At 43.0% G+C, this 13,089-nt stretch overlaps 1 protein-coding gene across 1 annotated transcript in view; it reads right to left on the bottom strand.

Moving 5' to 3' along the window:
* LOC117507665 (contactin-4-like) overlaps positions 1-13,089 on the bottom strand; it is a 641,244-nt gene that overhangs the window by 391,118 nt on the left and 237,037 nt on the right. Inside the window, 1 exon segment of the mRNA XM_034167486.1 lies at positions 11,759-11,934. Within this exon segment, the coding sequence (XP_034023377.1) occupies positions 11,759-11,934 (176 nt within the window).

The following is a 13,089-nucleotide window of genomic DNA, read 5'->3' as shown; positions in this document are numbered from 1 at the left end:
ATGCTTATAAAATTGTTAGTTTTCTAGATCTGAATATTTCAAATTCTAATCACCAATTTTCCAGGATGTGCTTGACCTCTGGTGACCTTGAGAGTTCATTGACCTTTCAGATTGCTCCGTTGAACTTTAATTTGAGTTCCTAATCATTTTTCAAATGTGTTTCAATTTTAGATAATATCTTTTTTTAAATATCATGTCTATGAAAAATACCTTACCGGACCCTTTGTGACCGTGAATGATTACGAAATTAGTCGTGCAGGTATGACTGTTATGCCGCATTCACACCGGACGCCACGCGAGTGACAGTGGCAATAGGTTGCCATGTAATCTCGATGGAAGGATGCGTTGTGGCACAACAAAAGTCCTAGCCACGCAATGCAACGCGATGGACGCAAATTAAGCGATTCTCACAGTTGGCGCATTTGTGGTGCATTTGTGGTGCGGTATCACATCATGTTGCCCTCCTCCCCAAGTTGAAAAATCTGAATTTTTTCGTCTTTTCATGCCACAATGACCAATCAGGGACTGGATATGTAATGACGTGGAGATGTCTGGAGTTTATACTTGATGTGGACATGTCCTGTCTCTGGCAGCCAGCCTGTGAGCAGGACCTATGTCCCTTTTGTCCTTTATTTCACAATTATGACAGAGTTTGAGGGGAGAGCGAGCAGCAGCACAGCAGTAGCAGCAGCAGCCATTTTTTTTTCACGTGTGCATGGAAACGAATCGTTCGTGAATATTATTTTATTCATTAACTACACAGATGTATAATAAAACAAATGGTGACTGGTTTATAACACAATTATGACAGAGTTTGAGGGGAGAGCGAGCACCAGCTCCGCAGCAGCAGCAGGAGCCAGTTTTTTTGTTCACGTGCGCATGAACGAATTGTCCGTGAAGACAATTTTATTAACTACACAGATGTATAATAAAACAAATGGTGACTGGTTTATAACACAATTATGACAGAGTTTGAGGGGAGAGCGAGCAGCAGCACTGCAGCAGCACCGCAGCAGCAGCACTGCAGTAGCAGCACTGCAGCAGCAGCGGCAGCCAGTTTTTTTTTTTTTTTATTGTTCACATGTGCGTGCATGAACGGGATGTCCTCAAACTGGGTCCTGGAGAGGCGGAAGTACCACTGAAAGTGCCCGTCATCCAGACGCAGCTCCTGCAGCAAATAATGAAACTCCCTGAATTGGGAATGTCTCATGAGGATGTTGTGAATCCAGGGACGGCACTGCTGGAGACATTTGTCAGCTTTCCACAACAAACAGAGCACAGCAACTCGCTCCGTGTGATCAAGGTCCATTTTTTTTTACTTGACTGCGAGCGAAATGGAAGCTCCTTCTATTTGATAACGCATTGGGGCGTCCCTTGCCTGGCGATGGACGCGAATTTGTGGCGTCGCGTGTCATACAGTGTGAATCCAGGTGTGAATCCATTAATCCAGGCTTGACCAACTTTTCAATGTGTTTTCAATGTGTTTCAATCTGGCTCCTTGTGCAATGGACTTTTCTAGAACTTTATTTTATTTATATACTTAGGTATTTTACAAACCAATCACTAAAATTACATTCTGCACATGGAAGGAAGAGGTCAACGGCCTTTCCTAACTGCACTGCTTTGGAACATCAAACTGATAAACAGAACATTAAAACTTTTTTGTCCTATCCTAAACTGTAATATTTGTTTATCAATGCAGGGACTTTGTAGTAAGCTGCAAAATAATCACAGACATTTACCTCCCTGTGCACCATGAGGTCAATAGTGACCTTCACATTTGTGACCCAGTTTCACTTCTGGAAAATCCCAATGGACTCTGCTGCTATTGTAGGCACACCACGAGGGATCAACTGCTCTGAACATTTTCCAAAATGTACATGGTAATGTGTATTGACTGCTTTCACTGAGTAGTTAAGAAATAGACTAGTTCAGAAGGGCTTTTGATAATCACTTCATAGCTACACTAAAGTCTTTCACAATAGCAGAAATAAGAAATGGCCTGTGTGATGGGTCTGTGATTTTCATTCTACTGTAGTAGCGTGGGTATTCTATCCAGTACTGTACATATGTAAATAAGTATACTAAGTATACTGGTAGTTCTGTTTTGTTTATATGTACTTCATACAGTGAATAGCTGGTGGTTATAATATATAGCACGATATATCCCAAATTCAAATTGCTGTTGCATCACTCACTCACTTGCTCACTCATGTCAACAAGATGTCCTGCAAGAAGGTTTGGATGAAAATGGGAACGGCAAAGAAACTGAAGTACATCCCCATTCACGGACTAGCAGCAAGTCTTGGAGATGATGTACTCAGTGTACTTCCAGCATTTCATGCTATCACATTTTGTGACACCACATCATTTATAGCTGGTCACAGCAACAAATCCTGCTTTAAGACAGTCAAGGAGTGTTACAACCTACTGTCAAAATTTAGCAAAGGGAATCTCAGTCAGCACACCTGTGCAGGTGCAGAGACATTCATCTGCAAAGTCTTTAAGACTGACTTCATTTTGTCAGACAGAACACGGGTAACATTCTTTGCTCAGACACATTTACTGGCAACCTTATCTCCAACTCATGATGCCCTGTCTTTTCACATACAGACAGCACATTACCAAGCATCTGTGTGGAACCAAGTAGACCAACAGCAGCCTGTGCTGCCTCCGCCACAGACCATGGGATGGAAAATTGAGAGTGCTGCCAGTACCAACCTCAGTACCTTCTGTACCACAAAGGTGTGTCAGTTTGGTCGATGTACAGCTCATTTCATATTTGTTAATTGTTCATGCAAGAAAAACAAGCGTCAATGCACCGCCACATGTAGTTGTAATGCATCTGTATGCATGTATCTGTATGTAGAAACAAGGCAGAGTAAATGTAATGTAGTCAACTGCTGCATGAGCGTCAGTTGGATGACCTCTCAAGGTCACATGGGTCAAATAGGGTTCCAAAATGATGAAATGATATTTAGATTGTGTGTTTAAAATGCATGATACTAAAACTGTGTGATATTTAAACAACATTTTGGTAATAAAAATATTTTACTCTCACAACCACATTAAGGGCCCTGTGAAGTTTGGACTTAGTGCACATGACGCAGGAATCGTGTGCACACCGTGTACTTTCGTCCCTGTCGCCAGCGCCTCGTACACCTCTTGCTACAACTATGTGACTGTATAACTAAGTGTGCGCTGTGCGAACCCATTGCACCCTCTCGCTGCAGGTGTCGGCCAAATTCCAGGTGACACACACGAACATCTAACACTGCTCACATGGCACTAAGAAAATGTGTGGCCAGTCGCACTCTTGGTATGACAGCAGTCTGCAGGTGACCACTGTCATACTGTGAGCGAAATTTGTCAAAGTTCTACATGACTCTCTCTGGACTTGAACATCAGAGCTGCAGAACATGCACCGTGTGTTGACAGACACGCATGCGTGTGCGCTTGCTGTACTCACATCGAAAACATAAAAAGATATATCGCTTGCAACGGGCTGGAGAGTGAGCACACGGACAGGTCAAGCAGGACCAGAGTGTCAGTTTATGTGGACATGCAGCAAGCGATCTGAACATCACGTCCATATGACAGACCAACAGTACGACAAATTCAGTCACAAGTTCAGTCACATATCAGCAGAAATACACTGTAGCAAATGCTGTTTGGTCAGTTATCACAGCGCTGTTTTTCTTTTTCTGAGGAACTGCATTTGTCTGTTTGTTGATTTTAACCATTTCATGCTCTTTTTACAAGACAGTGATTGTGGAGCAGTGGTAGAGTTGCTGCCTGGTAATTAAGACATGTGGGTTAAAATCCCGTGAATGTTTTTTTTGTTTGTTTGTTTTTTAACCAGGGTTATTTAACCGCGGAGTTCTGTATTGCATCCCCGTTTATGTAATTTTCCTCCAAATCAGCAGCGCGATGTAGTGCAGCTCATCCTATGGAACACAAAGTGAGCAGCTGCAGCAGTGTGAGCTGCTGTTCCTGCTCGACAGACATCGTTGCGTGCATGAACTGTCATGCTGGCGTCGTGCACACCTGCTCGTCGGCGCAATGTTTTGTGGTCCGCTAATTTCTTACTGTTTCGCACCGTTTTTGTCCACACTTCGCACTATGTTTGCAGGGGCCATAAGGTTTATCACAGCAATCTGAAAGGTCAATGACCTTTCAAGGTCATCACAGGTCAAGTACATCCTGGAAAGTTCGTAATTATAATAATATTCAAATCTAGAAAACTGGACAATTTTGTTGGCATTTTGTGGATTTTGACTTAGCTCGCATTGATAATTCATGCTCAAGGTGAGATTTCTAGTTGGGTCAACCGGTACAAATTTCAATGACCTCTCAAGGTCACCAGAGGACAGATACAGTTTGGCAAATGGCAGATTTGGAATCATCACACCTAAATTGACAAAGTAAGACCATTTGCCAACTTTTTCTCAACTTTGCCTGTAGGTGTCAACATTTCCAATTTTGGCACTAGTCTACTCTGAGTTGAAGTGGAACCAAGGGACAGACAAATGTTAGTACAATTTTACAGTGATTACAGAGCCACTACGTCACGTTAGTCTCAGTACATCTGTCAAGGATGTAATAAAATAATCAGCGTTTACTTATTTATCTGTGTGTTAGCAGGATTATGTCAAAACTACTGCACGGATTTTGATGACATTTTCACCACAGATAGATATTAGATCATGGAAGGCCCCACTGAATTTTGGAGGTGATCCAGATCCAGATTGGTGAACATCAGGAATCTCTGATTGCTCTTGTTAGTCATTTGTGATGACAGTCAGCTTTTTGACAGTTTAAGATTCTTGTGCTTCTTTTGATTCTTTTTCCTCACATATTTTTTCCTTATCTATGTTCAGAAAACTTGCATCTTTCCAGCAGTGATATCAATTCCAATATTTAAATCAAAATCAGGACAATGGAATCTGATCACGAAGTGGTGCCATGTAGGGCCCTGACTCTTAAAAACTACATACACTGCACCATCAGTCCTGCAGAGGGAGTTTGCTGCACATCAGCTCCAGAACAGGAAGAAACAGGAATCTGTAACTGATTTCTGATACCACGTGTCACTCACGTAAAAAGCAACAGCAGGTTCACAGGGTCCAACTTTGAGAGCGCAACCAATCAATGAAGATAGAGCACGAAACAAAGAGTCACTGCTGATAGGACAACTCTGCACAGAAAACCTTTTACAACAGGCTTTTGGGTTTGAACCTGTGTGCTAAGTCACTTTCTTGACCTTCAGAATTTTAAAATGGATGTGTGGCAGCCTAATATCAGCACAGCTTTCCTCACATCAGTTGTACAAAACTCTTCAGTCTGATCTCTCCACAGTAGCGTGAAACAACAAAAACCGGTGCTTCAAGTCTGTCTGCTACAAAGACAACATTTATCTCAAAGTTATTCTTAAATGAGAGAAATTACAACACTGGCATTAATTCATGGGCAATTCCACATGCTGCTCTTAATCTGCATTTTATTCTGGTTGTCATACAGAAAGAGGATCAGAACCGGAGTGTTAATGAGCAGAGCCCATGTGAGGTAATTTTCTGAACTACTTCCCCACACTAATGACTTACTGTCAATAAAAGCCTTTGCCAATAGTTGAAAATTTTCATTTATACAGTGTTTGCACTCGTGTAAATACACCTTTAAATGAACCCTGATCTACCAAGTGAAACGTTTAAGGCAGTCTGGGATATTCTTCTGGGATATTAATTTACACACCACTGGAAACAGTTTTGCTGGTAGCTGAAGTTATCTTTGAAAAATTTAAGATGATGTCTAAATTTTCTTGAATGGTGCAATATTTTTGGTAAATTTTCTCAGTAACCATGCAATTTATGAACATGCGCTATTTGGAATCAAACAAAACCATCACAAATAAAATCAGAAACTACAAACAGCTTGCCACCCCCCCCCCCCCCCCAAAAAAAAAGAAATATATATATATATATATATATATATATATATATATATATATATATATATATATATATAGTGAGGCAGAATTGTAAACAATGCTTAATCAAAACTAGAGGAATCAAGATCTAGCAAGAATTGTTGGCAAAAAGCATTTTGGGTGGATTTCACCATTTTTAAGCAAAAACGTTTTTTTTATTTAAGTTTTGGGAAAAATACAAACGTTTTGCAAGGAAGAACTGTGAACAGAGCTTAAGGCCCCTTAACACATAACACGAATGAGGCCGAATGACGCATGAAGGAAGATTTGAATGACATTAGTGAAAAGTCGGGCCACATCCAAATGCCTCAAACATTAGTCAGCACAGCCGTTCGGCCACAGCACATGTACACCACAGTCGTGGCAAGCTTGTGTTGGAAACCCAACTGAAAGGTAGTCAAGATGAGGTTGCACAGCTATCTGACTGCAGTTGCAACATTCGGACAGCACATCATACGCAAGTCGGACCATTTGGACTCCGATCAAGGGGCTGTAGAAAATGTTCGGCCACGTCAAATCCTGGCCAGAAGCTGCAATTGAACCAGCCTTCACACTACAGAGCGAATGAGAACAAACGGCGGCTGAATGGCCATTCGACCCACACTCAGCCAAAGTCGACATGCCAAAGACCACCGCAATCCAAAGACCTCCGACAGCAGTCACAATGCACTTAGAACAGCCGGGCCCATTCGTGCAGCCAGCCCGAATGTAGTGCATATGACACCAGTTTCGAGGTGCACTCGAGGTGGCAAAAGTCCAAGGATGGTTGAGGAGGTGTCTCACCGCAGTCTGACTGCAATCCAAGTGGTCAAAATGACACCCGACAGCAGTCAAAACAATGTGAATGCGGCTGGCCAACATACCGCAATGGCCAGCCACCACAGGTCACGGTCAAATGGCCTGGGGGGTGCACGGACGAGGTGGATCACACCTGAATGCCCCAGGATGTACCAAGTGTGGGCTGAGTGCAACACAGTTGACAACCGACTGTGCTCTGTGTACACCCCCCCCCCCCCCCCCGAGCAACACGATTGGCATCTGAGTGTGTCATGTGTCCCCCCCTTGTGACATAAATTACGGCCGAGTGTGTTTTCTGGGCCCCTGAGTGACACAAATGGCATCCAAATTGACAAAATGACATAGACTGCCACACAAATGGTGTCCGAGTGTGTCACATAGCCCCCTGAGCAACATGGAAGCCATCCAAGTGTGTCATTTTTTGTTGTGTTATGTTCTGTTTTGCAAAACTTCAACAAAATGTTGTAACTGTTAGAATGGCCTAAGCAGTGGGTCACCCCTTTAAGTCTGGTCTGCTTGAGGTTTCTTCCTCAATATCATCAGAGGGAGTTTTTCCTTACTACTGTCTCCTATCTGCTTGCTGTAGGGGTTGGTAAGGTTAGACCTTACTTGTGATTTGGCGCTACAGTATATAAACTAAATACATTGAATTGAACTGAAATTCACAGTCCACTATAAATTCAGTTACAAAACATGTGACCCATCTTTTCCTACTAAAGTTGCAAATATGGCAGCAAACAAACTGATTCTTGCACATTAAACTGGGCAGGAAATGATGGTGACAACAGAGTGAAGCTTCTCGAAATCTCTGTAAAGACTCAATATCCTCTTCTTCAGTGAGCAGACACTTATATGCCTTAACTGACACGTGTCGCACAATGCACATCCATCACAGTGCATCATGCCCAAATCAAATCATCACTAAAGGGTCACCACTTTGCAGGACAGAAGCAGGGAAGATGACCACATCTTTTCCACTCAGTGTGTTTTGGTTCTGCACCACATTCTACCTGACAGCTGCAGTCTGTGTCCTACATGAGGAAATAACTCATCTACTTTACTTCACTTAAAATTCTGCAAAGAATTACATGACACTTTCCAGTAACATCAGTTGCCCTTTAAATGATTTGCTTGAACCTTTTCCATTAAATTGTGGAGAGGAGTTAATTAAGCTATAGCAAGAGCAATAAAGAAGATAGATGACATTGAGTCATACGTGCATGCCCTGGCTGGGACAACAACTGAAGGCTGCTAAGGTCACAAGAAATGATGGAAGTGCCATAATATCATTGCAGAAATCCAACAGGACAATCTGATTGTGCACATCAAGGAGTTAGTCCCATCTGCTCTGGGGGACGGAGACATATTAGTGGCCTTGTTCCCAAACACTAAACCTCTGACTCTAATCTGAGGAAGTGATTACTCACTCGCTGCTAATATTGTGGCAACATGGTCGGCCCATAAATGGCACATACGTATTGTCCAGCAGGCACTTATTGACTTTTTCTTCTTCCTGTAGGATATTGACATCTGTCTGAAGTTGTCATTTAGGCCCAACAACATCTGTGAAGCTATCAACCTTCATGACACACAGAAATCAGTAACATTGAGGGCTCTATCTTGATGTCAGGAAAATCACACGTACAAATCTTTTTGAGGAGGTCTTGGTTGTTATTATGATCTAGATTAGGGGTGGGCAACTTGTTTCAGAAAGGGCCAAGAGGGGTCAGGTTTTCTTTGCAGCCACTGATTCCACCAAGTGATTTCACCAATTAATATCACTTTGAGCAGATGGAATCAGTTAATCAGTGAAATCACCTGGTGGAATCAGTGGCTACAAAGAAAACCTGACCCCTCTTGGCCCTTTCTGGAACAAGTTGCCCACCCCGATCTAGAGGGTGAATAGAATTAGCACAAAGATGGGTGTTGGGCACAAAGCAGTTGGATTTAACCTGTTCCTGGCATGCTGTAGACCAAACAGAATTTCAGCCAGTCAGTATCACTTGTTTAGAGACAAGTGAGGGAAGTCACCAATACATCCATGACAGCTTTTAAAGAATTATAGACTTCTGTAGATGCAAGCAGAGACTCTGGGAAAGATGCAACATTTAGGGCCCCTTCACACATAACACGAAGTTGGCCAAAACAAACAGCAACCAGCTGAAAAAGGGTGAAAAAAAAAACAAAAACAAATTGGTGAACCGTGAAAAATTCCAGCCGCTGTCAGGGGGGACACATGGTTGGATCCTCTGGCAATGGTTTTGTGCAAGCTCATGTGTGCGTGCATGAACACAGTGCGAGCATGTGAGAGGTACTACATCGCGCTCACACAGCAGCAGCAACAATCACATGCTGAATGTATGTACATAAATCAATGAAAATGTGTAAGAACAAAATAATGAGAGACTGCTGAACATTATAACAATGAATGTACTGTTTAAATGTATAACAGTCATGTTACTGGTATTGATTCTGTTCTCACTGTAAAACAAAAAAGAACACACACACGCACAAAAAGCAATGTTTAATACTTAATTCCTGTTATAAAGAGCAGGCAATAGAATAATTCTCTTCCTCCATGTTCCTGTATGTATGTGAACCATGGCCATGGATGTAAACAAGGAAGTAATTTACTGACATGAATGAAGCCATGTGCTCATATCATGAACACATCAGCCGGCACCGTGTGTCCAGCTGTTCAGCGTGCACTGAGGCAATGGTGACCACATTGCAAAGGTGATATGTGGTTTTATTTACATTGTATTACCATGTGAAGAGAGCCCGATGATACATGCACATGGTGGCAGTGTGTTGTGAGGTGATATTCTGCATCGCACGATATGTGTTCACCAGCTGTGAGTTGCGGGTACACAGCGGTCAGCAGCTGCTGCTTGCCACCAACATGCCCACATGTCCAGACCAACTCACAGCTGGAGAACACATATCGTGCCATGAACAACATCAGCTCTCTATACGCCACACAATGCACATTTATGGGCAGGCTCTCATACTCTCATGACATGTTGATAATTACATAAAAAGAAGATCACATTTGGATCAGCCAGCCACGCTTCAGCGCGCATGGCATGGTGTGAACCTTGTCATTAGCCAGCCAGTCAGGTTAATGTCACTTCCACCACGTAAGTTGTAGTCCACATGACAGACAGAAAGAGTGGAAAAATAAATAAAACACCTACCGTGTTTGGAAATACATGAACTCACAACTGTCCACTGTGACGTGCATGTGTCTGCTTGCTGTCATCATGTGGACATACATAAAAACATATATTGCTGTTGCATTGGGCCGCAGCAAGCGCATGCACGCCATACACATTGATGGTAGCTCAGCGGTAAAATTTCTGGCTAGCAGTCAGACCTTTTGCAAAGTGCAGGTGTGAATCCCGTGGGTGGCATGTATATTTTGCGTTCACAAACCGTTGCAGCGGCATTGTGTATGCCTGCCTGTTGGCTTGATGTTTGCGTGGTTCGCTCATATGAGCTGTTCCACCGTGACTCGCCCTGAGTTGTACTTAGTCATACTATGTGTGAAGGGGTCCAAATATACAGTAGTCATAACCACAGGCAGTTTGGGTCACTCTGACTCAGTTTGGGAAAGTCGTTGCACCCCAATCGACTCTCACTGGAGGTGCAGTCCAAATACACCATTGCACATTTGGCACATGCCGGCAGGATTTGACATGCCTGAATACTTCTGTATCACCTCAAACCTGATCAGACTGTTTCGAATGGTGTTATGACGCCGTGAGGATACTTAGAACACAGTCAGAATGCAGTTAGAGTCTACCTCCACTGCCGTACGATATTTTACCACCTTCACTGTACCTCACATCTTTCAAACGTAAGCTGAAAATTTGCTGTTTGGAACATACTCAGATTGCAGTCAGAGGTTTTTGAATGTACCTTGACTGTTCCCGAATGAATGTCGAATTTTCATTCGGATGGCTTTCAGGTTCATTTGGCCTCTGGTGTGACGGGGGTTTAACCAAAGACAAAACAGTGTCACAGAGCAGCTAACGTGGTGTGGGCGTAAGAGAGTGAAAGCAAGAGAGAGAGAGAGAGAGAGAGAGAGAGAGAGAGAGAGAGAGAGAGAGAGAGAGAGAGAGAGAGAGAAATTGTTCTAATGTTTTCATTCATTCTGCTCATTTTGAATAATGTGTTTGAATGTTTGATTAATTTGTCAACAGGTTAAATTATATATAAATAATTGTGGTGATGCATTCAGCCAAATCAGTCATTCCTACATCCGGGCTCTGTGTGTTCCAGCCACCTCCAGCTTAAAGCACTCGTTCTTGGTGATAATTATGGATACAAACCTTTTAATTAAGCTTTACTTTAGCTCAGGGCAGTTGCAGTGAATTTCATGCTTCAGGAAGAAAGTTAGTTACTGCGGTCAAGTGCACAGCAAACAGCAACATCCCTGTAAATCCAGCATCCTGTGGAGTTCACATGCACGTCTCCTCGTAGGCCAGTGAATGACGGGAAGGAGGTACCTAATGTGTCACTCAGTGGCACAAAAGGGTACTGACCAAGTGTGTGAGGAGTGTGTGACCAAATATGTGATGAGTTGTGTCAGTTTATCACAAGCTATGTGATAATAAAATGTGATTCATAACTTTATGCTATACGCACACTCACACTCATCTTCAACCGCTTAGTCCAATTAAGGGTTGCAAGGGGCTGGAGCCTATCCCAGCAGTCATAGAGCGCACACAGGCCAGGACAGGCCAGTCTGTCAACTTTATGGTATACTTAAGGTTTTTTTTTTTAATCATGCCTAACATTTCTGCACTGATTTTGAAATAGTTTGGGCTTGAAACCCAGGTTATTCTGGTGGAGCGGCTCTTTCACTCACAATGTTTATGTTGAGTTTGCAGCAATGACTGGCAGCATCAGAGGATGTCCTACATCCTCAGACAGAAGGTTCTGTGAAAGTTCTGACAGAAGGAGACTTACATGCAAAGGTCAGGCTGGCATCCCGACTGACGATGGTCCCAAAAGCGTTGGACGCGAGGCACTGATAAGTTCCAGCATCCTGGTCTTTGTTCAGACGGCTGATTCTGAGGTTGCCTCCAGAAAGACTGTAGTGCAATCCAGATTTGGGATTGATTTCTGTGCCATTCAGTTTCCACCTAAAAAAAGAGGAGACAGGCAAATTAACATGTAAATTAACAAATGAAAGCTCTGTGGGCAGACACAGGGCTGCTGGAAGGCATCCAGACTCCAAGAAGCACTTGCAGATTTGATTGTTTTTCCATCAGGGAAGAGGTAAAGAGTGTAAAGAGGGTCCAGAAATCATGCCCTCCAGCTCAGAGTTAATCTAAGCAACAGTGAAGCACTGCAGAGCCAAGGACTGGACTCCCTCACAACAGATAGCATTACAGACCATCCATCTTTCCAGACCCCAGTCAAACCACACAAAAACGCTGCTTAATCACTGCGCCACTACATTTAAAACAAATGCTCGCAACCTCACCTTCACAATTGTGCTTTCTGGAATAAATCACTCACTGAGAGTACACTTCACTGCAAATGGAAGCAGAGGTTCAACGATTAATCCACTATTAAATTTATTGACAATTATTAATCAATTATTCATTGTGAGATTTTTTTAAATAATGAAAGTAAGTCCCTTCGGCTGCTCTCTTGTTTGCACTCGGGGTCACCACAGCAAATCCGAGGTGCATCTGCATATTGAATTGGCATAAATTTTACACAACTCCAAATTACATGCAGAAATGTGGTCGGAATGGGGTTTGAACCGGGAACGTTCTACACTGAAACCAAACACGGAATATGTTTTCAAGCTGGGATGTCCAATAGCAGAGATCTTTACAGCTGTGGCTGTGGGTGGACACGCCTCCCCCATGCCCGTTCAGCACAGAGACCATCGTGTCACTCTGTGTTATGTGGGCATTCTTTTTCATTATTTGTTATTTAATTTCATATGTACGTAGCTATAGTCGTAATTATTTATATAACTGTAATGTGTAATGTGCGCACTGAGCTGTCATCCAGCTGTCAATGTGCTGTGATCAGCTGACAGGCCCCTCCCTGTGCTGTGTGCGATCATATCTCACTGTCTGGCCCCCATGTGATCAGATCTGTACATACATATAAGCATTTTATGCAAGTGTGCCCCCCCAGCATGCCAGATGTGTTGGGGGGAGCGGTGGAAGGGGCAATTTCACATCCAGCTCGACAGGGATCGTCTGCTGGCTGTTTTCGTGATGATAGTGCGAATGGCCACACATTTTGTAAGTGCCAAACGAGCGGTGTTAGACATT

Source organism: Thalassophryne amazonica, chromosome 3 (assembly GCF_902500255.1).
Source record: "Thalassophryne amazonica chromosome 3, fThaAma1.1, whole genome shotgun sequence".
Classification (NCBI taxonomy): Eukaryota; Metazoa; Chordata; class Actinopteri; order Batrachoidiformes; family Batrachoididae; genus Thalassophryne; species Thalassophryne amazonica.
Note: the sequence above shows the minus strand (reverse complement) of the source record. Positions and strands in the feature narration are given on the sequence as shown.